The sequence below is a fragment of the Narcine bancroftii genome, chromosome 11 (assembly GCF_036971445.1).
Source record: "Narcine bancroftii isolate sNarBan1 chromosome 11, sNarBan1.hap1, whole genome shotgun sequence".
NCBI lineage: Eukaryota > Metazoa > Chordata > Chondrichthyes > Torpediniformes > Narcinidae > Narcine > Narcine bancroftii.
In genome coordinates, this window is record NC_091479.1 from 30,365,558 (window position 1) to 30,389,650 (window position 24,093).

The 24,093-nt window shown below is 42.0% G+C and overlaps 1 protein-coding gene across 1 annotated transcript; it reads left to right on the plus strand.

Moving 5' to 3' along the window:
• Nucleotides 1-23,703, plus strand: LOC138746359 (endophilin-B2-like). The gene is made up of 3 exons (XM_069904557.1): nt 1-135; nt 2,224-2,384; nt 23,468-23,703. The coding sequence occupies exons 1-3, from the start codon at nt 104-106 to the stop codon at nt 23,605-23,607; spliced, it is 333 nt and encodes a 110-aa protein (XP_069760658.1). The 5' UTR covers nt 1-103; the 3' UTR covers nt 23,608-23,703.
• Nucleotides 23,704-24,093: the final 390 nt, after the last annotated feature.

The window sequence follows — 24,093 nt, forward strand, 5'->3', positions numbered from 1 at the left end:
TTCTGCAATAACTGCCGCTTAATTTTGCCAGTTGTTCAATGGCAAGCTATATGGGGAAAACACCATGTCGACTCTTCTACCTTAAAGGAGTGATTATATTCAAATGGGCAGTGGAAACAATGAAATCAGTCAGAGGTGAGTCGCTGCTTAAAATTAGAAACATTCGTGTTCATGCTATAGAGTTTAAGGCTGCCCAGGAGGAATATAATGTGTTTTCTTTAAGATTTTTTACCCTCACCCTGGCGAAGGATGGGGCCAACAGACATGTTGCTGGAAGGGTTTGAGAATTGATATGGTAGGTCACAGGAATCTCAAGTTTAGATCCACAGAGCGCATGTGTTCAGCAAAATGGCCTCCCAGTCTGTATTTGGTCTTGCTGATATCGAGGTCAACTGAGTCAACCAAATGTAGGAGATTAAGTTGGATGGGGTGCATGTGAAACACTGCCTCAACTGGAAGGTCTGATTGTGGCCTTGGATGGAGGTGAGAGGATAGGAAGGGACAAGTTTGGCAATTTCTGCGGTTTCAATGGGAAGTGCATCAGGTGGTGGTGGGTGGAGAGGAAAGTGCCGTCGAGGGAGTCACAGAAAGATGTGCCCCTGTGAAAAGAGGATCTGAGTGGAGCAGGTTAGAGGATGGTGCTGAAGTTGGAAGTGTTCAAGGTTAACGTGTCAGATGTGGCAGCTGATGGGTGGTAAGTGAGAAACCTGAGGGATTCTGTCCTTGTTTGGCTGGAGAGGAGGTGGGGTAAGGGCAGAAAGAGAATTGGAGGTACGGGTGCAGATTTTATCAAAGACAGTATGGGGGAAACTGCATTTATTGAAGAAATAAGACATTTTGGGTGTCCTGGAGTAGAAGACCTCATCTTGGGACTGTTACAGGCCCAGAGGACCCCAAAACCTAGCAGCAATAGGAAATCACCAAGACAAAGCGATACTTTAACAAATGTTGTTTTTAATTGTCCAGGCCTTCCAGCATTTGAAATGCCTCTGAGGTCCCCCTTATCCTTCTGTACTCCAACTAGTACAGTCAAAGAGTCGACAATTGGTCCTCATACACTCACCCTTTCATTCCTGATATCATTCCAATAAATCATCTCTGACCTTCTCCAACACCAACACATCTTTTCTCAAATACAGCACCCAAAACTCTAATTCTGATTGAATGGAAGGGGAATTCTCCAACGACACAAACACAACAGTTAAATGATATTATGTTTTGTTGATATTTACAAAAAATTATTGAAGAGTCAATTAATAATTTGTAAAAGATGCCGGGTCCTTTTTTGGACTATTATCATAACCGGAAGCTTGGTGCTGTGTTACGAGACCAGAGGATCCTAAAACTAACCAGCAATAGATATTCACCAAGACAAATGGTTACTGAAACAAAAATTGATTTTAATTATCTTTAAACGTGAACACGGATTTACATTTTAACTTATCATTGTTTTACTACTTTAACTTAATTTACTTAACTTACCCCACTTCTAATTCTAAGTGCACGTGTGTTTAAGTTCAGAAAAGTACTTTGGTTCATAGTCCAATCTCACTTCTCATTCCTCCAAGTCCACTTGTTGCAGGCCTTTCTTATACTGTGGACAGAATTGAACATGTATATAGTTTACCAGGCTTTGGTGCTCGAAAGGTAAATGATTACCACTCAGGAAGGTTCTTGTTGGTTTTCGGAGAGAGGTGTGTTGTTCAGGGAAGTATTACGGTGTTTTTGACTCAACGTACCTGCATCTGAATTCCATTATCTCTTCAAAAAAGTTCTGATAGCTTTAGCATGGAGCAGACCTGAACCAGGACTTTGCAGGTAGTTAAGGGAGTGTGTGGGCAGAGTTTGTTCTGGACCAACAATCTCACCAAATGACTCTGCTTGAAATCAAGATTCAAACCATTTTGAGGAATACAACAAGAATTGTTTAACAAGAGCCTGGTGTTCCCTGAGGTGTTTTCTTTCAATACTTGAAATGATTTTTTTTTTAAAAACCCCGATAATATTCCTGATACAGATCTTTGTATTTAACTTGCAGGTTGCTATCTGTTGTTAACTTGGAGGCCTTTAATGGGGTGACTGAGTGGAATCTTTGCTTGAACCAAGCAGTTCTCTTGCAATTTTCCAGCTGTAGAATGTGTTGCAGTTGCTTGCAAGTTTAGCAAGTGGGATTATGATGTGAAATTGCAAGTCACAGCGTCATTTTTGTTTTTGAAAATGCAGATGTGAAAATTTCCTTAAGTTTACAGAGGAGACGTTGGGTCAAGCTGAGAAGACAGAGTTGGATGCCCATTTGGCGAATCGGCTGGGCAAAGCAGAAAGCACAAAACGAGGGACTGAAAAAATAATGAAGCAGACTGAAGTGACATTGAACCCAAACCCAGGTAAAGAATTTAATTTTGTGCTGTGTACTTAAGAGATCAAATGATTTGGGCTTTTAGTGGTGACCTATTTAAATGAAAAAACTCTGATTAGAATTGAAGTTTATGGAATGTTTGGAAGTTACCACAAAAAAATGGAGCATATAAATTAGATGTTGTAATTAAGATAAATGAACAATACAATGAGCCTGGTGTCACAGTATCTGACACAGTTTATTGTACATTACTGTTAAACATTCTCCTCAATGTGAACCTGGTGTCACAGTATCTGCTATAGTTTATCGTACATCTCGCTAAACATTCTCCCAACTGTGAACCCGGTGTCACAATATCTGACACAGTTTATCGTACATTACTGTTAAACCTTTTCACTGCTGTGAAGCCAATGTCACAGTAACGATCTCAGTCGTCCATACATCAGCATTAAACCTCTCTCCACTCTGAATCTGGTGTCACTTTTCCTGCCACTTTTTATTTTACATCTCCATTAAACCTTATTCCCATTGTGAACCTGGTGTCACAGTATCTGCTACAGTTTATTGCACATTACTGTTAAGCATTCTCCCCAATGTGAACCTGGTATCACAGTATCTGCTACAGTTTATTGTACATCATGTTAAACATTCTCCCCACTGTGAACCTGGTGTCACAGTATCTGACAGAGTTTTTTTTTTGAATTTTTTATTTTTCACACTATAAACCACATTGATCAAGATACATACATTTTCCTTTTCAAATATATACAGTGTCGTTTTCTCCCCCTCCTCCCTCTTTCCATCCCACCCTCCCTACCTCCCCTCCCATTCATTTAAAGTTCAGAATCTAAGATACATTAAACCCGTCAAACAATGTTGTCACTCAATAAAAATAAACAAGAAATTCCACTCAGTCAATTCTTTTCATTCTCTTCTCCTTCTGTCTCCTGTATGTTTTCTCTATTATGTTTCATGTTTGGCTCCCATATTTGTTCAAATATTGTAATATTATTTCTTAAATTATATGTTATTTTTTCTAATGGAATACATTTATTAATTTCTATATACCATTGTTGTATTCTCAAGTTATCTTCTAATTTCCAGGCTGACATAATACATTTTTTTGCTACAGCTAGGGCTATCCTAACAAATCTTTTTTGTGCACCATCCAAATCAAGTCCAAATTCTTTGTTTTTTTATGTTACTAAGGAGGAAGATCTCTGGGTATTTTGGTATATTGCTTTTTGTGATTTTATTTAATATCTGGTTTAGATCTTCCCAAAATGTTTTCACTTTTTCACATACCCAGATTGCATGAATTGTTGTTCCCATTTCCTTTTTACAGCGAAAATATCTGTCAGATACTGTTGGGTCCCCTTTATTTAACTTTTGAGGTGTAATGTATAGCCTGTGTATCCAGTTATATTGTATCATACGTAACCTCGTATTTATTGCATTTCTCATAGTTCCTAAGCATAACTTCTCCCATGTTTCCTTCTTTATCTTTATGTTTAGATCTTGTTCCCATGTTTGTTTAGTTTTACCATTTTTTTCCTCATTCTCCTTTTCTTGTAATTTAATATACATGTTTGTTATAATTTTTTTGATTATCATTGTGTCTGTAATCACATATTCAAAATTACTTCCCTCTGGTAACTTCAGACTGCTTCCCAATTTGTCCTTCAAGTAGGATTTCAGTTGGTAGTATGCCAACACTGTATCGTGAGTTATATTATATTTATCCTTCATTTGTTCAAAGGATAATAATTTATTTCCTGAAAAGCAATTTTCTATTCTTTTCATCCCTTTTTTCTCCCATTCTCTAAAGGAAAGGTTATCTATTGTAAAAGGGATTAGCTGATTTTGCATCAGTATTAGTTTTGGTAGTTGGTAATTTGTTTTATTCCTTTCTACATGAATCTTCTTCCAAATATTGAGTAGATGATGTAATACTGGAGAATTCCTAAGTTGTACCAATTTTTATTCCCATTTATATAATATATGTTCGGGTATCTTCTCCCCTATTTTATCTAGTTCTAATCTAGTCCAATCTGGCTTTTACCTTGTTTGATAAAAATCTGATAGGTATCTTAATTGTGTGGCTCTATAATAATTTTTAAAGTTTGGCAGTTGTAAGCCTCCTTGTTTATACCATTCTGTTAATTTATCTAGTGCTATCCTCGGTTTCCCCCCTTTCCATAAAAATTTCCTTATTATTTTCTTTAACTCCTTAAAGAATTTCTCCATCAAGTGTATTGGCAATGCCTGAAATAGGTATTGTACCCTTGGGAAAATGTTCATTTTAATACAGTTTATCGTTCCAATTAGTGTTAGTGGCAAGTCTTTCCAATGCTCTGAGTTGTCCTGTAATTTTTTCATTAGTGGATAATAATTGAGTTTATATAGATGGCTGAGGTTTTTATTTATTTGTATACCTAGGTATCATATTGCTTGCTTTTGCCATCTGAATGGTGATTCTTTCTTAAATTTTGAGAAATCCACATTATTCATTGGCATTGCTTCACTTTTATTTGCGTTAATCTTGTATCCCGACACTTCTCCATATTCCTTCAATTTCTTCTGTAATTCTTTTATTGATATTTCTGGTTCTGTTATGTATACTATAACGTCATCTGCAAATAAACTAATTTTATATTCCTTGTCTTTTATTTTTATCCCTTTTATTTTATTTTCTGTTCTTATCAATTCTGCTAGTGGTTCTATAGCTAACGCGAACAATAAGGGTGATAGTGGGCATCCCTGCCTTGTTGATCTGCTTAAGTAAAATTGCTTTGATATATATCCATTTACTGTCACTTTCACCAATGGTCCTTTATATAATGCTTTAATCCAATTAATATATTTCTCTGGTAAACTGAATTTTTGTAATATTTTGAATAAATAATTTTATTCTACTCTGTCAAAGGCCTTCTCTGCGTCTAAAGCAACCGCTACTGTTGGAGTTTTATTTCTTTCGACTGCATGAATTAAGTTAATAAATTTACAAATATTGTCTGTTGTTCGTCTTTTTTTAATAGATCCAGTTTGGTCTAGATTTACTATTTTTGGTACATAGTCGGCTAATATGTTTGCTAATAGTTTAGCTATTATCTTATAATCTGTGTTAAGTAAAGATATTGGTCTATATGACGCTGGTGCGAGTGGATCTTTCCCTGTCTTTGGTATTACTGTAATTATAGCAGTTTTGCATGAATCTGGTAAGCTTTGTTTTTTATCAATTTGGTTGATTACTTCCAGGAGGGGAGGAATTAATAAATCTTTAAATGTTTTTTAGAATTCTATTGGGAATCCATCCTCTCCTGGTATTTTATTATTTGGTAGTTTTTTTATTATCTCTTGTATTTCTACTATTTCAAATGGTTCTGTTAATTTACTTTGTTCCTCTATTTGTAATTTCGGTAGTTCAATTTTAGTTAAAAATTCATCTATTTTGTCTTCTTTCCCTTCGTTTTCAGTTTGGTATAATTGTTCGTAGAATTCTCTGAAGTTTTCATTAATCTCTGTTGGATTATATGTGATTTGTTTGTCTTTTTTCCTTGATGCCAATACCATTCTCTTAGCTTGTTCTGTCTTAAGCTGCCATGCTAGAATTTTGTGCGTTTTTTCCCCTAGTTCATAATATTTCTGTTTGGTCTTCATTATGTTCTTCTCCACCTTATATGTTTGTAGTGTTTCATATTTTATTTTTTTTATCTGCCAATTCTTTTCTTTTAGTTGTGTCTTCCTTCATTGCTAAATCTTTTTCTATATTTACTATTTCCCTTTCCAACTGCTCTGTTTCCTGATTGTAGTCCTTCTTCATCTTGGTTACATAACTTATTATTTGCCCTCTGATGAACGATTTCTTTGTGTCCCATAGTATAAACTTTTCTTTCACTGATTCCGTATTTATTCCAAAGTACATTTTAATTTGTCTTTCAATGAATTCTCTAAAATCCTGCCTTTTAAGTAGCATGGAGTTTAATCTCCATCTATACATTCTTGCAGGGATGTCATCTAACTCTATTGTCAATATCAGGGGTAGTGGTCCGATAATATTCTAGCTTTATATTCTGTTTTTCTAACTCTGTCTTGCATGTGAACTGATAACAGGAATAGGTCTATTCTTGAGTATGTTTTATGTCTACCCGAATAATATGAATATTCCTTTTCCTTTGGGTGTTGTTTCCTCCATATATCCAAAAGTTGCATTTCTTGCATCGATTTAATTATAAATTTGGTTACTTTGTTCTTTCTGTTAATTTTTTTCCCAGTTTTATCCATGTTTGAATCCAAATTAAGGTTGAAATCCCCTTCTATTAGTATGTTCCCTTGCGTGTCTGCTATCTTCAAAAAAATATCTTGCATAAATCTTTGATCTTCTTCGTTAGGTGAATATACATTGAGTAAATTCCAAAACTCCGAATATATCCGACATTTTATCATTACATATCTCCCTGCTGGATCTATTTTTTCCTCTTCTATTTTAATTGGTACATTTTTACTGATTAATATAGCTACTCCTCTAGCTTTTGAATTATATGACATTGCTGTTACATGTCCTACCCAATCTCTCTTTAATTTCTTGTGCTCCATTTCAGTTAAGTGTGTTTCTTGCACGAATGCTATATCAATTTTTTCTTTTTTCAGTAAATTTAGTAGTTTCTTCCTTTTGATTTGGTTATGTTTTCCGTTAATATTTAAAGTCATATAGTTCAACATAGCCATTTCATACTTTGTTTATCTTCCCTTTCCGTTTCCTCATCATCACCTTTCCTTCTTATCCATTTCTGCTTTCTTTTTTTGAACACTTTATAAGACAACATTTCTAAAACATCAAATATTTCCCTTATTCTCCTATCTAAAATTTCTTCAACCCCACTATCCCCTCCCCTTCTTGAGTTGCCCTTTATCCCTTGTCGGGCAACCACATCTCCCCTCTCCATTTGGATTTGCGAATTCAATCGCAAGCGTCAACTGATTTCGCAGTGACCGCATCTCCTCCCCACCCAGCCCCCCCCAGAAAAGACTTCAATTTTCATTTACAGCAAAGGTCACTCTTTTAATTCCCTCTTTACTTCCTCTCTTCCCTTTCTTTCCCTTATTAATTCTTATCTATACTCTATATATTTTCTTTTAAATACACATACACTCATGTACACACACACTCACACACACATATATTTATATATACATATATATATATATATATATATATATATTACCCACATACACGCATACATATAGTTTGTGGTCATTTTTGCTCTCGTTACATGTCTTCATCTCTCTGTCTATTTTGTAGTTGTTCTGCAAATTTTTGTGCTTCCTCCGGATCCGAGAATACTCTGTTTTGCTGCCCTGGAATAACTATTTTAAGTACCGCTGGGTACTTTAGCATAAATTTATATCCTTTTTTCCATAGGATCGCTTTTGCTGTATTAAACTCCTTTCTCTTCTTCAGGAGTTCAAAACTTATGTCTGGATAGAAAAAAAAAATTGACATTTGTATTCCAATGGCTTTTTGTCTTCTCTTATTTTCTTCATTGGTTTCTCCAATATATTTTCTCTTGTATATCTTAGGAATTTTAATAAAATGGATCTTGGTTTTTGTTGTGGCTGTGGTTTAGGGGCTAATGTTCTATGTGCCCTTTCTATTTCCATTTCTTCCTGTAATTCTGGTCTTCCTAGGACCCTGGGGATCCAATCCTTTATAAATTCTCTCATATTCTTGCCTTCTTCATCTTCCTTAAGGCCCACTATCTTTATATTATTTCTTCTATTATAATTTTCATTATATCTATCTTCTGAGCTAACAGCTCTTGTGTCTCTTTAACTTTTTTATTAGATTCTTCTAATTTCTTTTTTAAGTCCTCTACTTCCATTTCTATGGCTGTTTCTCATTCTTCCACCTTGTCCACTCTTTTTCCTATATCTGACATGACCATCTCTAATCTATTCATTTTTTCTTCTGTACTTTTAATTCTTCTTTTTATTTCACTAAATTCTTGTAATTGCCATTCTTTTACTGATTCCATATATTCTTTAAAAAAATATATATCCATTGTCTTGCCTTTCCCTTCTTCTTCCATTTCTCTATGTTCTTCTTCTTCTTCTTCTTCCTCTGGGTTGGTCATCTGTTGTTCCCTTGTTTTCTTTTTACTCTCTTCTTTCTTGTTCTCATTGTTTTCTGTGTTCTCTTCCTGTTGCTGTATTGCAGCTGTCACTCTCAGCTGTGGAGATTGACTCCTCAGCTGGTCCCCCCTCCCGTCAGTGTTTTTTTTGACTTGCGCACTTTTGCTTGGCTCCGCGAGCCATTTTTGTACTCCCGAGCTTGGGACTTCGACTGACCTGAGAGAGTGGGCTTCTCTCTCCACAGCGGGCTTCCTTGGACAAGTAAGGCCTTCACCTTCTTCTTCCAATGTCTTTTCTTCTTCTCTTCTTCCCGTTGCTTTTGACTTTTCTCTCTTCGCTGCCATTTTCTTCACACCTTTACTTTCACTTTATTTTAATTTTCGTGTTTGTGCCTTTGTGTTTTCTGGTTTTTTTTAAACTTTTCCAGAGAGGGCTGGAGTTCCCCGACTGGCCACTACACCATCACGTGACTCCTCCATCTGACACAGTTTATCGAACATTACTGTTGAACATTCTCCACAATGTGAACCTGGTGTCACAGTATCTGCTACAGTTTATTGTACATCATGTTAAACATTCTCCCTACTGTGAACCTCGTGTCACAGTATCTGACACAGTTTATCGTACATTACTGTTAAACATTCTCCCCACTATGAACCTGGTGTCACAGCATCTGACACAGTTTAATGTACATCTCGTTAAACATTCTCCCCACTGTGAACCTGGTGTCAAAGTATCTGCCACAGTTTATTGTACATCTCGTTAAACATTCTCCCCACTGTGAACCTGGTGTCAAAGTATCTGCCACAGTTTATTGTACATCACGTTAAACATTCTCCCCACTGTGAACCTGGTGTCACAGTATCTGACACAGTTTATCGTACATTACTGTTAAACCTTCTCACTGCTGTGAAGCCAATGTCACAGTAACGATCTCAGTCGTCCATACATCAGCATTAAACCTCTCTCCACTGTGAATCTGGTGTCACTTTGCCTGCCACATTTTATTTTACATCACCGTTAAACCTTATTCCCATTGTGAACCTGGTGTAACAGTATCTGACACAGTTCATCACTGTTAAACCTTCTCCCCACTGTGAACCTGGTGTCACAGTATCTGCCACAGTTTATCGTACATTACTGTTAAACCTACTCACTGCTGTGAAGCCAATGTCACAGTAACGATCTCAGTCGTCCATACATCAGCATTAAAACACTCTCCACTGTGAATCTGATGTCACTTTGCCTGCCACATTTTATTTTACATCACCGTTAAACCTTATTCCCATTGTGAACCTGGTGTCACAGTATCTACCACAGTTTATTTTACATCACCGTTAAATCTTATTCAAATTGTGAACCTGGTGTCAGAGTATCTGACACAGTTTATCGGACATTACTGTTAAACATTCTCCCCAATGTGAACCTGGTGTCACAGTATCTGCTACAGTTTATTGTACATCATGTTAAACATTCTCCCCACTGTGAACCTGGAGTCACAGTATCTAACACAGTTTATCGTACATTACTGTTAAACATTCTCCCCACTATGAACCTGGTGTCACAGCATCTGACACAGTTTATTGTACATTACTGTTAAACCTTCTGACGACTGTGAATCTTGTCTCACAGTTTCTGCCTCAGTCGAGTGTACATCACGTTAAACATTCTCCCCAATGTGAACCATTTGTTTCTGTTTCTGCCACAGTTTATCGTACATCACAGTTAAACCTTCTCCCGACTGTGAACTCAGTTTTACTTTATCTCCAACAGTTTACCGTATACCACCGTTAAACCTTCTCCCAATGTGAAAGTGGTTTTCACAGTATCTGACACAGTTTATAGAACATCACTGTTAAACCTTCTCATGACTGTGAATCCTGTCTCACAGTTTCTGCCTCAGTCAAGTGTATCAATTACCAAAACTAATATTGACGCAAAATAAGTTACTCCCTTTTACAATAGATAACCTTTCCTTTAGAGAATGGGAAAAAAAAGGGATTAAAAGAATAGAAAATTGTTTTTCAGGAAGTAGATTCTTATCCTTTGAACAAATGAGAGATAAGTACAATATAACTGGAGATACAGCGCTGGCATATTACCAATTGAGATCCTACTTGAAGGATAAATTAGGAAGCAGTTTGAGTTTGCCAGAGGGAAGTAACCTTGAATATGTGATTACAGATACAATGTTAATCAAAAGATTTATAACAAATATGTATATTAAACTGCAAGAAAAGGAAAATGAGGAAACAAATGGTAAAACTAAACAAAAATGGGAACAAGATTTAAATATAAAGATAAAAAAGGAAACATGGGAGAAATTATGTTCTGGAACGATGAGAAATACAATAAATACGAGGCTACGTTTGATACAATATAACTGGTTACACAGACTATACATTATACCTCAAAAGTTAAATAAATGGGACCCAACAGTATCTGATAGATGTTTTCGATGTAAAAAAGAAATGGGAACAACAATTCATGCAAGCTGGACATGTGAGAAAGTAGAAAAATTTTGAGAAGATCTCAATCAGATATTAAATAAAATAACAGAAAACAATATACCAAAGAATCCAGAGATCTTTCTCCTAAGTAACATAAAGAACAAAGAATTTGGAATTGATTTGGAGGATGCACAAAAAAGATTTGTTAAGATAGCTCTAGCCGTAGCAAAAAAATGTATTATGTCAACCTGGAAATTGGAAGATAATCTGAAAATACAACAATGGTATATAGAAATGAATAAATGTATTCCATTAGAAAAAAATTACATATAGTTTAAGAAATAATATTGAAATATTCGAACAAATATGGGAGCATTACATTAAATACAATAGCGAAAACCTACCGGAGACAATCATTACCTAAGTTGATGGAAGGAGAAGGAAAGAAAAGAATGGACTCAGTAGAATTTCTGGTGTATTTTTGTTGAATGACATTGTCTGACTGGTTTAATGTAACCTAGATTGTATACCTTAAATGGATGGGAGGGGGGGTGGGGGGATGGGTTGGGAGGAGGGAGGGGGGGGGGAGAAAATGTCACTGTGTATGTGTGAAAAGGAAAAAGTGTGTATCATGGCTAATGTGATTTATGGTGTGAAAAATAAAAAAATTAAAAAAAACATTAAACTTTCTCTTCCCTGTGAACCTGGTGTTACTTTCTTTCTTTGGCTTGGCTTCGCAGATGAAGATTTATGGAGGGGTAAATGTCCACGTCAGCTGCAAGCTCGTTGGTGATTGACAAGTCCGATGCGGGACAGGCAGGCATGGTTGCAGCGGTTGCAAGGGAAAATTGGTTGGTTGGGGTTGGGTGTTGGGTTTTTCCTCCTTTGTTTTTTGTCAGTGAGGTGGACTCTGCGGTCTTCTTCAAAGGAGGTTGCTGCCCGCCGAACTGTGAGGCACCAAGATGCACGGTTTGAGGCGATATCAGCCCACTGGCGGTGGTCAATGTCACAGGCACCAAGAGATTTCTTTAGGCAGTCCTTGTACCTTTTCTTTGGTGCACCTCTGTCACGGTGGCCAGTGGAGAGCTCGCCATATAACACGATCTTGGGAAGGCGATGGTCCTCCATTCTGGAGACGTGACCCACCCAGTGCAGTTGGGTCTTCAGCAGCGTGGATTCGATGCTTGCAGACTCTGCCAGCTCGAGTAATTCGATATTGGTGATGAAGTCACTCCAATGAATGTTGAGGATGGAGCAGAGACAGCACTGATGGAAGCGTTCTAGGAGCTGTGGGTGATGCCGGTGTAGTACCCATGAATTGGAGCCGAACAGGAGCATGTGTATGACAACGGCTCTGTACACACTGATCTTTGTGTGCTTCTTCAGATGGTTGTTTTTCCAGACTCTTTTGTGTGGTCTTCCAAAGGTGCTATTTGCCTTGGCAAGTCTGTTGTCTATCTCGTTGTCGATCCTTGCATCAGATGAAATGGTGCAGCCGAGGTAGGTAAACTGGTTGAACGTTTTGAGTTCTGTGTGCCCGATGGAGATGTGGGGGGGGGGTGGGGGGCTGGTAGCCATGGTGGGGATCTGGCTGATGGAGGACCTCAGTTTTCTTCAGGCTGACTTCCAGGCCAAACATTTTGGCAGTTTCCGCAAAACAGGACGTCAAGCGCTGAAGAGCTGGCTCTGAATGGGCAACTAAAGCAGCATTATCTGCAAAGAGTAGTTCACGGACAAGTTGCTTTTGTGTCTTGGTGTGAGCTTTCAGGCGCCTCAGATTGAAGAGACTGCCATCCGTGCGGTACCGGATGTAAACAGCGTCTTCATTGTTGAAGTCTTTCATGGCTTCTTTCAGCATCATGCTGAAGAAGATAGTAAAGATGATTTAACGATGATGTACGGTAAATTGAGATAGATACTGTGACATCTGGTGCACAGTGGGGAATAAGGTTTAATAGTGATGTACGGTAGACTGAGGCAGATACTGTGACACTGTGACACTGGTGTTACAGTACCTACCTAAGTCAACTGTTCATCACCGTTAAACATTCTCCCCACTGTGAACCTGGTGTCACGGTATTTGACACAGTTTATCGTATATTACTGTTAAACATTCTCACCAATGTGAACCTGGTGTCACAGTATCTGACACAGTTTATCGTACATTAAGTTAAATCTTTTCCCCCCTGTGAACCCGGTGTCACAGTACCTACCATAGTTCATTGAACCTCACTATTAAACTGTCTCACTAATGTGTACCCGGTTTCACAGTATCCATCACAGTCCACCGTACATCGCCGTTAAACCTTCTCACAACTGTGAACTCATTGTCACAATATCTGCCATATCTACCATACATTAAGTTAAACGTTCTCCCCAATGTGAACCATTTGTCACTGCTTCTGCCATAGTTTATCGTACATCACAGTTAAACCTTTTCACTGCTGTGAACCCATTGTCTCAGTATCTATCTCATTATCATTAAACCTTCTCCCGACTGTGAACTTGCTGTCACTTTATCTGACACAGTTTATCGTACATTAGTGTTAAACCTTCTCACTGCTGTTAACCCAGTGTCACAGTGTTTGTGACAGTTTTTCGTACATCTCTGTGAAACATTCTCCCCACTGTGAAGCTGGGGTCAGTTTACCTGCCTCAGACTGCCAGATACAGCACCAATTGCTCTCAGCCAAAGGTGCTGTAGTTGAGTCCGTGTGGCCAGAGGTGTCTGCTCAAGAAGGCCAGGGGCTGCCATTGCCCTTCAATGAATTGCTCCATTGCGCCCCCTACTGCTGTGCTGGAAGCACCTACTGTGAGAGTGGTGGGTGTCTCTGGCCTGGTGTCTACCAGAAGGATTGTGTTGGCCAGTGCATCTTTGGCCCTCTGGAACACCTCCAAATCCTCATTGTCCCAGGTAATGTCTTTACCTTTCTCCGCATGATGTGGGCCACTACTGGTATGAATTGGTTATAAAAATTAATTGTACTGGTGAATTTATGGTGTGTTTGGGTAAGCACTGAACAGCCTCTACCTTTTCAAGCAGGGGCTTAGTTCCGTGCCGGTTGATTTGATGCCCCAGGAAATCAAACATTTCCAGACTGAACTGGCACTAAGTAAGGTTTATAGTAAGTCCAAATTCCTGCAGCCGGGCGCACAGTTGCCTTAGGTGGTCTCTGTTTAGCTTCATTGCCACCAGCTTGATATCTTGTGGTTACTGCCACCCTCTGCTGTTGGAGAATATATTTCTTGGTCAATGTGACTAAGAGCCCCTTAAATGCCCTTAATGTTTTGGCCTTCACTCCTGGCAAGGCATTCCTGGCACCCACAACTCTGTGTAAAAACAAGTACCTCTCATATTGCCCTAATCCTTCCTCCCTTTGCTTTTGTCAGATGCCTTCTAGTGTTTGCAACTCCCATTTGGGTTTCAGGCAGACCGAAGGACATCTTTCACTGAGTTTCTGGCCTTCCAGCAGTTCTGGATGTCTGTGTCTGGATGCTCTGCTCCGTGGACCACCCCGCAGTATCCCATCAAGTCCTGGAGTCTCTGTGTCAGCAATGCTCTGCTGACCACTGCCTGACAGCCTTGTGGTCAAAAGTATTTGTCGATGAAACCATTCCCAGGAAGGTAATGGGGCAAAGTCCTGCTGACTGGGTCATTGAGAGGCACCACAGCCAGACCAATCTTTTGCAATACCTGAGCCAGGTAGAATCTCAGCACATAGCGCCATTTGGTGCCCTTGCACTTTGGTTTCACGCACAGCCACACACAATGATGGCCATGCTGGTTACACCCTTGCCCCCAGTGATTGACCACGTACGTGGTCCTTCTCCAGACTCTATCCATTTTGGACCCCCGCATGAATAGGGAAACTGTTTTGGGAATTGCCAGGGTGGAGGTGTGGGGATGGGCCACACCTGCCCCACGTGCAGCAGTACTGAGAGTTCCTTGCACCTTTCAACTGATGATCAGGTTTTATCCGATTGACCCCTGATTGCATCTCTGAGTTTCTCCCTGTCTCCTGGATCTGGGGGATTCGGTACTGCTCCCCATCTCCTTGAGTTGGTGCTTTGTTCTCCACCAGCCCCACAAGACAACCAAGACCTTTGGATGGAGGGCAGAGGTGCAGAGAGATCAGTGAGAACACGGGTAGGGGTCCATCCAGGTGCCTGATAACAGGAGGAAACCAAGGGGGAAGGAGGATGCAGGACATTAATTAGCAGGACATTGCGAGAGAGTGGATTCCTCGAACTCTTGAGGGGAGAAGGTGCTGATCGATCCATCGGTTTAGGTGGGGCAGGGTATAGACATGGCAGCTGACTGGAATTGTCAGCGGGATACTGAGACTTGGGAGAGGAGGGGAGGGTGCAGTAGTGTTCTGACGAGAGAGTGCTGAGGGAGAGGCAACATGGGTGGAACCTCAAGGTAAGGGACCCCTGATTGTTTGCAGGGATGGGATTTGTAAATAGACTCATAGATATCCAGCACAGAGCATCTTTGTCCCCCTGCCATCAGGAAGGAGATATGGAGGTAGAAAAGCCAGACAGCTTCTTCCCACAGGCCATGAGATTGACAAGGCAACATGAGCTGGCTGGGAGCAAAGAATGAAAAGGGGGAGAGGAATATGGACTGATTACAACAGCTCAGCCAGCAGGAGAGAGGGGCCAAAGGGCCTGTTTCTGTGTTGTCTATCTGGACCAGCCTTTTGAGTTCAAGCTTAAAAAAACCCAACCATTTTTTAATTTAATAATAACGGTACAGAGTGAATCAAGAGACAAGATGTCTGTCCAGCAGCGAGCATCGAAGGCACTTCCTGAAACCGAGGCTCTGAAACCACAGGGAGGTTCTGGCCGGAATGAGGCCCGACTTCTGCTAGAAGGAGGAGAGGAGAAGCAGGGATAATGTAGGGGAATGGGTGGGGAAGGGAGGGGGTAGAGATACCTTCCTCCATTCACCTCCCCTTTTCTCCACCCCGTTCTCTGTCCTGGGTAAACTTGTACCTCTCTTTGTTCATTTTAGATTGGTCACAGTGTTCGAGCTACCAAAAGAAAATAGACACCCACACCGAGAGCAGTTCAGTTTAAACTAATTTTTATTACAAATTCAAAAGCTGATTTCAAACTACAATATGCAAGCCCTTCCCAATTATACTTATCAACGCCTGCACTGGCCCCAAGTGCCAAAGCAAGGCAATGACTGCACACTTGTAATAGGTTGTCGGGGCGCCGGTTGCAGTTTCTCCACCTCCCTGACTGGGACATTAGCTGGACTCTAGAAGTTCTTCTTGCTGAAAGATGTTGCCACCTCTCGGAGAGTCTCAAACTTCAGCAGCGGGACCATGGCTTATATTACCCAAAAACTGCTTACCCAAGCATCTATTCCCAGCACAGTAAGAAAGATAAGCAAGCAAGCTAGCATGTTAGGCTTCTAACATAATTTTCAGCTTATCACTTTGAATACAATGGTTATTTTGCATCAAGGCTAGGCCTCTGACAGTCTGTGACCAAAACAAGCAGGAAGATTAAATGTTCTTGGTACACAGATGTCCTTTTGTCAGATAACTGCATCTCTGGCCCCTCAGTGGAATTTAGCTTAAGTATGCAGATTCTTAAAAAAACAAGCAGGTTCTCAGCCTTGCAGAAGCAAAGATTGCAAAAGTAAAAAAAAACACGGTTTAAATCTTCCATTACATTCCCCTCCCCATTCGCCTGCCCATTACCCTCCCCATTTCCTTCCCCCGCTCGCCTCCCGGTTCCCCTCCCCCTTCCCATTCCCCTACTCCTAACTCTAACCCCTAACAAACCCTAACCTTAACACTACCAATACCCCCATCAATACTCCACGTCCCCTAACTCTACCCCTATCCCATCCCCTAACTCTATCTCTACCCCTACGCCGTCCCCTAACCCCAACCCAAATACTACCCATCTTCCTCTAACCCAAACACTCACCCCACCTCTATCTCCTACTCCTACCCCCTTCCACTAAACCTAATACAAACCCACTTCCCCAAACTCTAAACCTAACCCTAACCTAGACCTAATTCTAGCCCATGTCTCCTAACCCTAACCTTGATGTTATCTCTATCCCCGCCCTAACCCTTACTCTCACCCAACCCAAGCCTAAACCCTACCCCTATCCCCTACACATATCCCCTTCCCGAAACCATACCCCTTACCCCTATCCCATACCCACACCCCCAAGCCTACCCCTTACTCACCCCGCTTCCATTACCCCCTTTCTCCTATCCCCCTTCCCCTACCACTCCTTCCCCTAGGTTAGGGTAGGAAGGGGAAAGGGGGAGGGGGAAGGGGAGGTGAAGGGAGGAGGGCTGGGGTTAGGGCATAGGTGTGAGGTAAGGGGGTTGGGATGGAGGAGGTGTGGGAGAGAAAGGGGGCATGGAAGATGCAGGGAATTGGGTTGGCAGGGCCAGAGGGAGAAGAAGGGGAGAGATTCAGGCCATCATGATGTTGTCCATCCTCTGTTCAGCTGGGATGCGAGGTTCTTCAGTACTCGTGTCTTGTCTCTGAGATCACTCCTTCTGGGAAGAGAAATACGAGTGATAGAGATGCTGTCTCTGAGGCCTGATCATAATGATTTTGGAGGGTCCCAACTCTTCCCACATCACCACCCTCCCTACCCCTACACACTAGGGCCTTTCCACTTCCTCTGCTTTACCTGAGGAAGTGTGTTTTTGAGAAAAGCACAATCTATCTGTGCAGAGCTCAGAGCACCGTGTCCCCATCAGGCAACACCCTGGTTCACCACTACATGGCAGCAAGATGCTGGACAAATCATGGATGGATCAGTCGAGTCCCTTCAGCTGACCCATCTGAACCAACCCCACAACAATATTACCCTTCCCTCCCTCACACGAGTACCCTCTGTTTTTCTTTTATTCCTGTCCCCATATTAAAATGTTTTATATGCCTTTTTTGGACCAGCCTTCTTTAAATCAAATATTATAACAATTAATATCAAATCACAATGTTACAGTGTTTACAAATATATGTTGATAACATATAAAAAAGAAAAGAAAGGAAAAGAAACTAAGATACGACTGTCGTGGTGGCTACTCTGTTTCTGAATGACCTCACAACCAGACGGGTTGAGTTCAGTGAGCAAAAACTCCTTTATTCAGGTCTGCCTGGCTGGTCTTATGCTCCCATCCTGGACCCGGCTGAGAAGCACACCGGGGGCCCTGACTTCGTTGGGGGGTCATGTGGGCCGCAGGTTGCGGGCTTCTGAGTCTGGTGCCGAGGTCGGGGAGAATCCCCTGACAGTGCCATTTTGGCTGGCTGCCCCGCCATGTGCGTGACATGAGGGGCTTGATCGCCTGCTTCATGGCTTGCCGCCACACAGCCCCCCCAGAACCGGCGCCAATGGCCTTTTTTTGCCGGGCGGCCTCGCTTCTTGGGTTGAGCCGTGACCACTGGCTCGTTGGGTCGAGGTGTGCTGTCTTTAATCTGTTCACAGTAAACAGTTCCCTCTTACCACTGATGTCTGGTGTGAAGGTGGATCTGGAATGCTAGATGACTCTGTACGGCCCTTCATTTGGTCTTTGAAGGAGTGCTGTGGAAGGGCCTCATCTGATAAATACATCCTCTGCGGAATACAGCTCACTGAGGATGTAAGAGACATGTGTGCCATGTCTGGGCGGTGATGAAGGTGTGAAGGAGTCCAACTGGGCCCGGAGGCGGAGAAGTAAACTGTGCAGTGACTGTTGCAGGTTGTTAGGTTCATTGATAAACTCACCAGGCAGGGCTAGTGGTTTACCGTAGACCAGATCAGCAGATGACATCTGCAGGTCTTCTTTGGGTGTCGAGCAGATTCCCAGGAGTACACAAGGCAGCTCATCCACCGAGTTAGGGCCGGTGAGGCAGGCCATAAGTGCCGACTTAAGGTGGCAATGCAATCGTTCGACCAGTCCATTGGCAAGTGGGTGATAGGCCGTTGTGTGATGCAGCCCAATTCCCAGTCTGTTGGTGAGCTGTGCCCAGAGTGCAGAGGTGAACTGCATGCCACATTCGCTGGTGAGGTGGGCCAGGACGCCGAACCAGGTAACCCAACCGACCAAAAGTGCTTGGGAGTAGGAGTCCGTAGAGGCATCTGGCATCAAGATCACCTCAGGCCAACGAGTGGTGCAGTCTACCACTGTGAAAAGGTAACAGTTACTTCAGGAAACGGGTAAGGGGCTGGCAATGTCCACATGTATGTGGCTGAAACGTTCTCGGACGTATTCAAAATCCTGCACGGGCATTCTGGTGTGGCTGTGTGCCTTGGAAAGCTGGCAATGGGTGCAGGTTCTGGCCCAGTCCACAATCTCCTTTCGAAGCCCGTGCCAAACGAAGTATTCTGCCACCATATGAACCTTGGAGCTGATGGAAGGGTGGAAAAGGTCATGGATATGGTGAAGATTTGCCTGCGCCACTGCTGGGGAACCACTGGACGCAGGGTACTCATCACTGAGAGGATTCGGGAGGATCTGGAACCGCAGGCCCAAGATGGCAGTCCTGAAGGCCTGCATCTCCTCGTCGGACTTCTGATCTGGGCCAAGCAGGTCGTAGTCTAGGCTGGGTATCAGCGAGCAAATGGCCGGTTGGGAGACGGCTTCAGTGACCACATTGTCTTTCCCTGCCTTGTGCTGAATGTGGGTGGTGAACTCCGATACAAAGGACAGGTGATGGTGTAAGTGGGCCGACCAGGGATCTCTAGCTATAGCGAGAGCCTGAGTGAGGGGTTTGTGGTCGGTATAAATGGTGAAAGGCTTTCTGGGAGGGGAAATGAGGCACAGAAAGGTACATGCCCAGCAACTCACGGTTGAAAGCACTATACTTGCGGTCTTGCGGATGAAGAAGTTGGCTAAAGAATTCCAGTGGTTTCCACTGTCCATTAACCTGCTGCTCCAAGACAGTACCAATGGCAGTGGCAGAGGCATCGATGGAGAGCACCATAGGAAGGTCGGTACGTGGGTGGAGGAGCAGGGTAGCCTTCACGAGGGCAACCTTCGTGGCTTTGAATGCCCTGGAGTCCAGGCGAGTATCTTGTCCTTGGCGAAGAGTGGCTGCATGATGTGTGCAGCTCCTGGAATGAATCGGTTATAGAAGTTGACCATACCTGCGAACTCTTGTAGCCCCTTGAGGTTGTCCGGGCAAGGACAATCACTGATTGCAGTGACCTTCATAGCAGTTGGTGTAACTCCTTCGGCCATGATGATGTGGGCCTGAAACTGCATGGACTGTTTCCGGAACTGGCATTTGGCCAGGTTGATTGTTAGGCCAGATTCGGCCAGTCGGGAGAAGAGGGTGTGCAGGTGAGACTTGATTTGTGCCCAGTCTCTGCTGGTGACAAGAATGTCATCCAGATAAATGAACATGAAATTCAAATCCCTGCGCACCGTATTCATGACGTGCTGGAAGGTCTGGGTGATGTTCTTGAGCTCGAAAGGCATGCGTAGAAATTTGAACTAGCTGAAGGGGGATGTCCTCAGGCTACGATGGGATTTGATGAAACATGCGCACCAGATCGACCTTGGAGAATACGCTCGCGCCATGCAGATTGGCCGTAAAATCCTGAATGAGAAGGATGGGGTAATGGTCAGGTACTGTCATGTCATTAGGCCATCGATAATCTCTGTAAGGGCACCAGCCACCAGAGGCTCTGGACCAGGTGGAGTGGCGAGGCCCCAGTTCCTGTAGATGCGAGAACTCCTCTTTTGCTATCTGGAGCTTATCCGGCAGGTTTAACAGTAATGTACAATAAGCTGTATCAGATACTATGACACGAGGTTCACAATGGGGAGAATATTTAACAGTGATATACGTTAGACTTTGGCAGATACTGTGACATCAAGTTCACAGTAGTAAGAAGGTGTAACAGTAATGCACAATAAGCTGTGGTAGATACCGTGATACCAGGTACACAGTTAGAAGAAGGTTTTAAGGTGATGAAATATTAACTGTGGCAGATAAAGTGACACCAGGTTCACATTGGGGAGAAGTTTATGGTGATGTATGGAAGACTGACGCAGATACGGTGACACCACATTAACAATGAGGAGAAGGTATATCAGTGATGTACAAAAAACTGTGGAATATACTGTGACTCCAAGTTTACAGTGGGGAGAAGGTTGAACTCTGATGTACGATAAATGGTGGGAAAAACAGTGAAAAATTGGTCAACATGGGGAGAATGTGTAACGGTGATGTACAATCGACATTGGCAGATACTGTGACACCGTGTTCACAGTATTGAGAAGGGTTAACAGAGATGTGTGGTAGAATAAGGCAGATAATATAACTCCTGGTTTACAGTGGTGAGAAGGTTTTAAAATGATGTACAATAAACTGTGGCAGATACTGTGAAATCTGGTTCACAATGGGGAGGGGGTTAATGGTGATGTACGGGAGACTACATAGATACGTTGATACTGGGCTCAGAGTGGGAAAAGAAGGTTTATTGGTGATGTATGGGAAACTGAGGCAGTTACTGTGACACTGGGTTCATAGTGGGGAAATTGTTTAACAGAGCTGTACGATAACCTTTGGCAAACACAGTGACACCAGGTTCACATGGGGGAAAATGCTTAACGGTGATGTACAATAAATTGTGGCAGATACAATAACACCAGGCTCACATTGGGAAGAAGGTTTACTGATGATGTACAGTAGACTTTGGCAGACTCTGTAACACCAAGTTCACAGTAGTGAGAAGGTATAATAGTTATTTACGATAAACTATGGCAGATACAGTTAAAACGGTCTCACACTGGGGAGAAGGTTTAATGGTGATGTGTCGTAAACTTAGGCTGATACTTTAACACCAAGTTAACAGGGGGAGAATGTTTAATGTTGATTAAAGGTAGACTGAGGCAGAAACTGAGAGACAGCATTCACAGTAATGTGAAGGTTTAACAGTGATATACTATAAACTGTGTCAGATACTGTGACAAGATGGCGCAGAGGGTAGACGTGTGGTTCCACCCTTCCCCAGTTAGACTATTAAATGCTCAATTTAAAAAGTTGTAAAAGTGATTAAAAATACTGTTTATAGACTTTTGAATAGTGGAGGATTGAAATAGCTGCAAATGTGAAAAAAAGTGAAAACTCAGTTACAGAAGAAATTACCTTACAAAAGTGTTGAAGAATCGAGGCCAAGTTCAAGTTGAAGCAATGGAGTCGTTGACTGGAGTCCCCAAACCACAGAAGACTCCTGCCCGGCTTAGTATTACAGCACCGCCATCTTGTGAAATCGCAAGATGGTGCAGGCTCAGCGATGACTTTGGCCGGTTTCAACTCATACACTCGTTAACTCGGGCACGAGGGCGGGCCAGCTGAGTGAGGACAGGCCTGCGTGCCTGCAGCTTTGCCTGGTGGTCCGGGGGTGCGCAGTGTAGCGTCGGAAGATGCACCTGCGCGGTGGGTGGCCCGACCAGGCATGCGCCATGCGTCGAAGGTCCACGAACCTTTGGAGAAGGTGTGGGCTATGGGGGAACCCGAACGATGGCCAGTTGACGAGGTAGGCATGCTGTTGTCGGGTGTCCAGACCCACAGCCGCACTGGAAGAGGACCTACGGCTTTGGAGGAAGAAGAGAGCTCAACTTCATTAGAGTTTGAAGAACTGGGGACTGAGGCAAAAGTCGGTCGGCCTCAAAGGGAGGTGATGGATCCTGGACTGGATTCTGTGTTTCCAATTCTGGAAGGGATTGCTCAGCTCATGGAAGATATGGCAAATAAATCAATGCAGATGACTCATCAGATGACTCAAGGATTTCTGGAAATGAAAACTCAAATGAACACTGTGTGTGAAGAAATAACTTTTATGAAGGAAGATATTAATGTCGTTAAGAGTGATGTTACGAGATGGACACGATCAGTGGATACTGTGCAAGATCATTTTAAAAAGATTGACGAGGCTTTCTTTAATGCAAGAGTCAAGTGGAGCGTAATAGAGAAAAAATGGAAATAGTGGATGATCCTTTTGTAGATTGGGGGATTCAGAAGAAGGAATTATTGAAGAAGTTTGACTCATTAGAAAACTAAAGTCATAGAAATAATGTTAAGATAGTAGGTCTTCCGGAAGATATGCAAGGTTCGGATCCGGTGAAGGTTTTGAAGAAATGATTCCCAGAAGTGTTGGGCAGGTAATTCATTCCAGATGGACTGGAATTAGATCGAGCGAACAGAGCATTAAGGAAGAAACCGTTTCCAGGCCAATTACCACGAGCAGGTTTGATTCGCTGTTTTAAATATCAAGACAGAGAGATGATCCTCCGATTGGTGGTGCAGAAAACATGGCAAAATCGGGCTCCACTGATGGTTCAAAATAATAGGGTTTTTTAAAATGCAGATCTGAGTCAAGAAATTATCAGAAGAGACCGAGAATTTAATTCAGCCTAAGAAGTATTGTGGCAAAAGGGATATAAATTTGCTTTTCGTTATGTGGCAGTATTGAAAGATTTTTATGGGAATTTTTAATCTCAGTTTTTTGAAAATGACCATGATGCTTTAATATTTGCTAATTCATTGCCAGATGTACAAGGAAATGGGCGATCGTCACCATTGTCACCGAAGAGAAGGGTCAATGGGAATGGGATTGGAAAATATAGAAAGAATGAGAAAAAAGTTGAATTGATGCAAAGTCTTCTCGATATTGAAGATCCGGAACAATAATTGGGACTGGAATCATTGGGTTGAATGTTTTTGTTTCAGTACTTTGTGAAAGTCTGACTGGGGGTGGGTGACACTGAGTCCTTTAGTCACTTGTGGACTTCACCACACCCAGATTTTTAGGGGGCTACTACTTTTGAGTAGCTTGTTTTGGGATTGATTTTTCTCTTTTTTGGAATTTTTAAAATAGGTGGGGATTCGAATACAGCGAGACTTAGAAGGGAAGCATTATTTTATAGTAGGATTCACATTCGTGAGAAGGTTTAACAGTGATATACTATGAACTGTGTCAGATATTGTGACACCAGGTTCACAGGGGGATCAGATTTAACGGTGATGTATGGTATGTTGAGGGAGATAATGTGACTCCAGGTGCACAGTGAGGATAAGGTTTAATGGTGATGTACTGTAGTCTGATGCAGATACAGTAACACCAGGTTCAGAATTGTAGAGGGTTTAACGATGATGTACAGTAGACTGAGACAGATA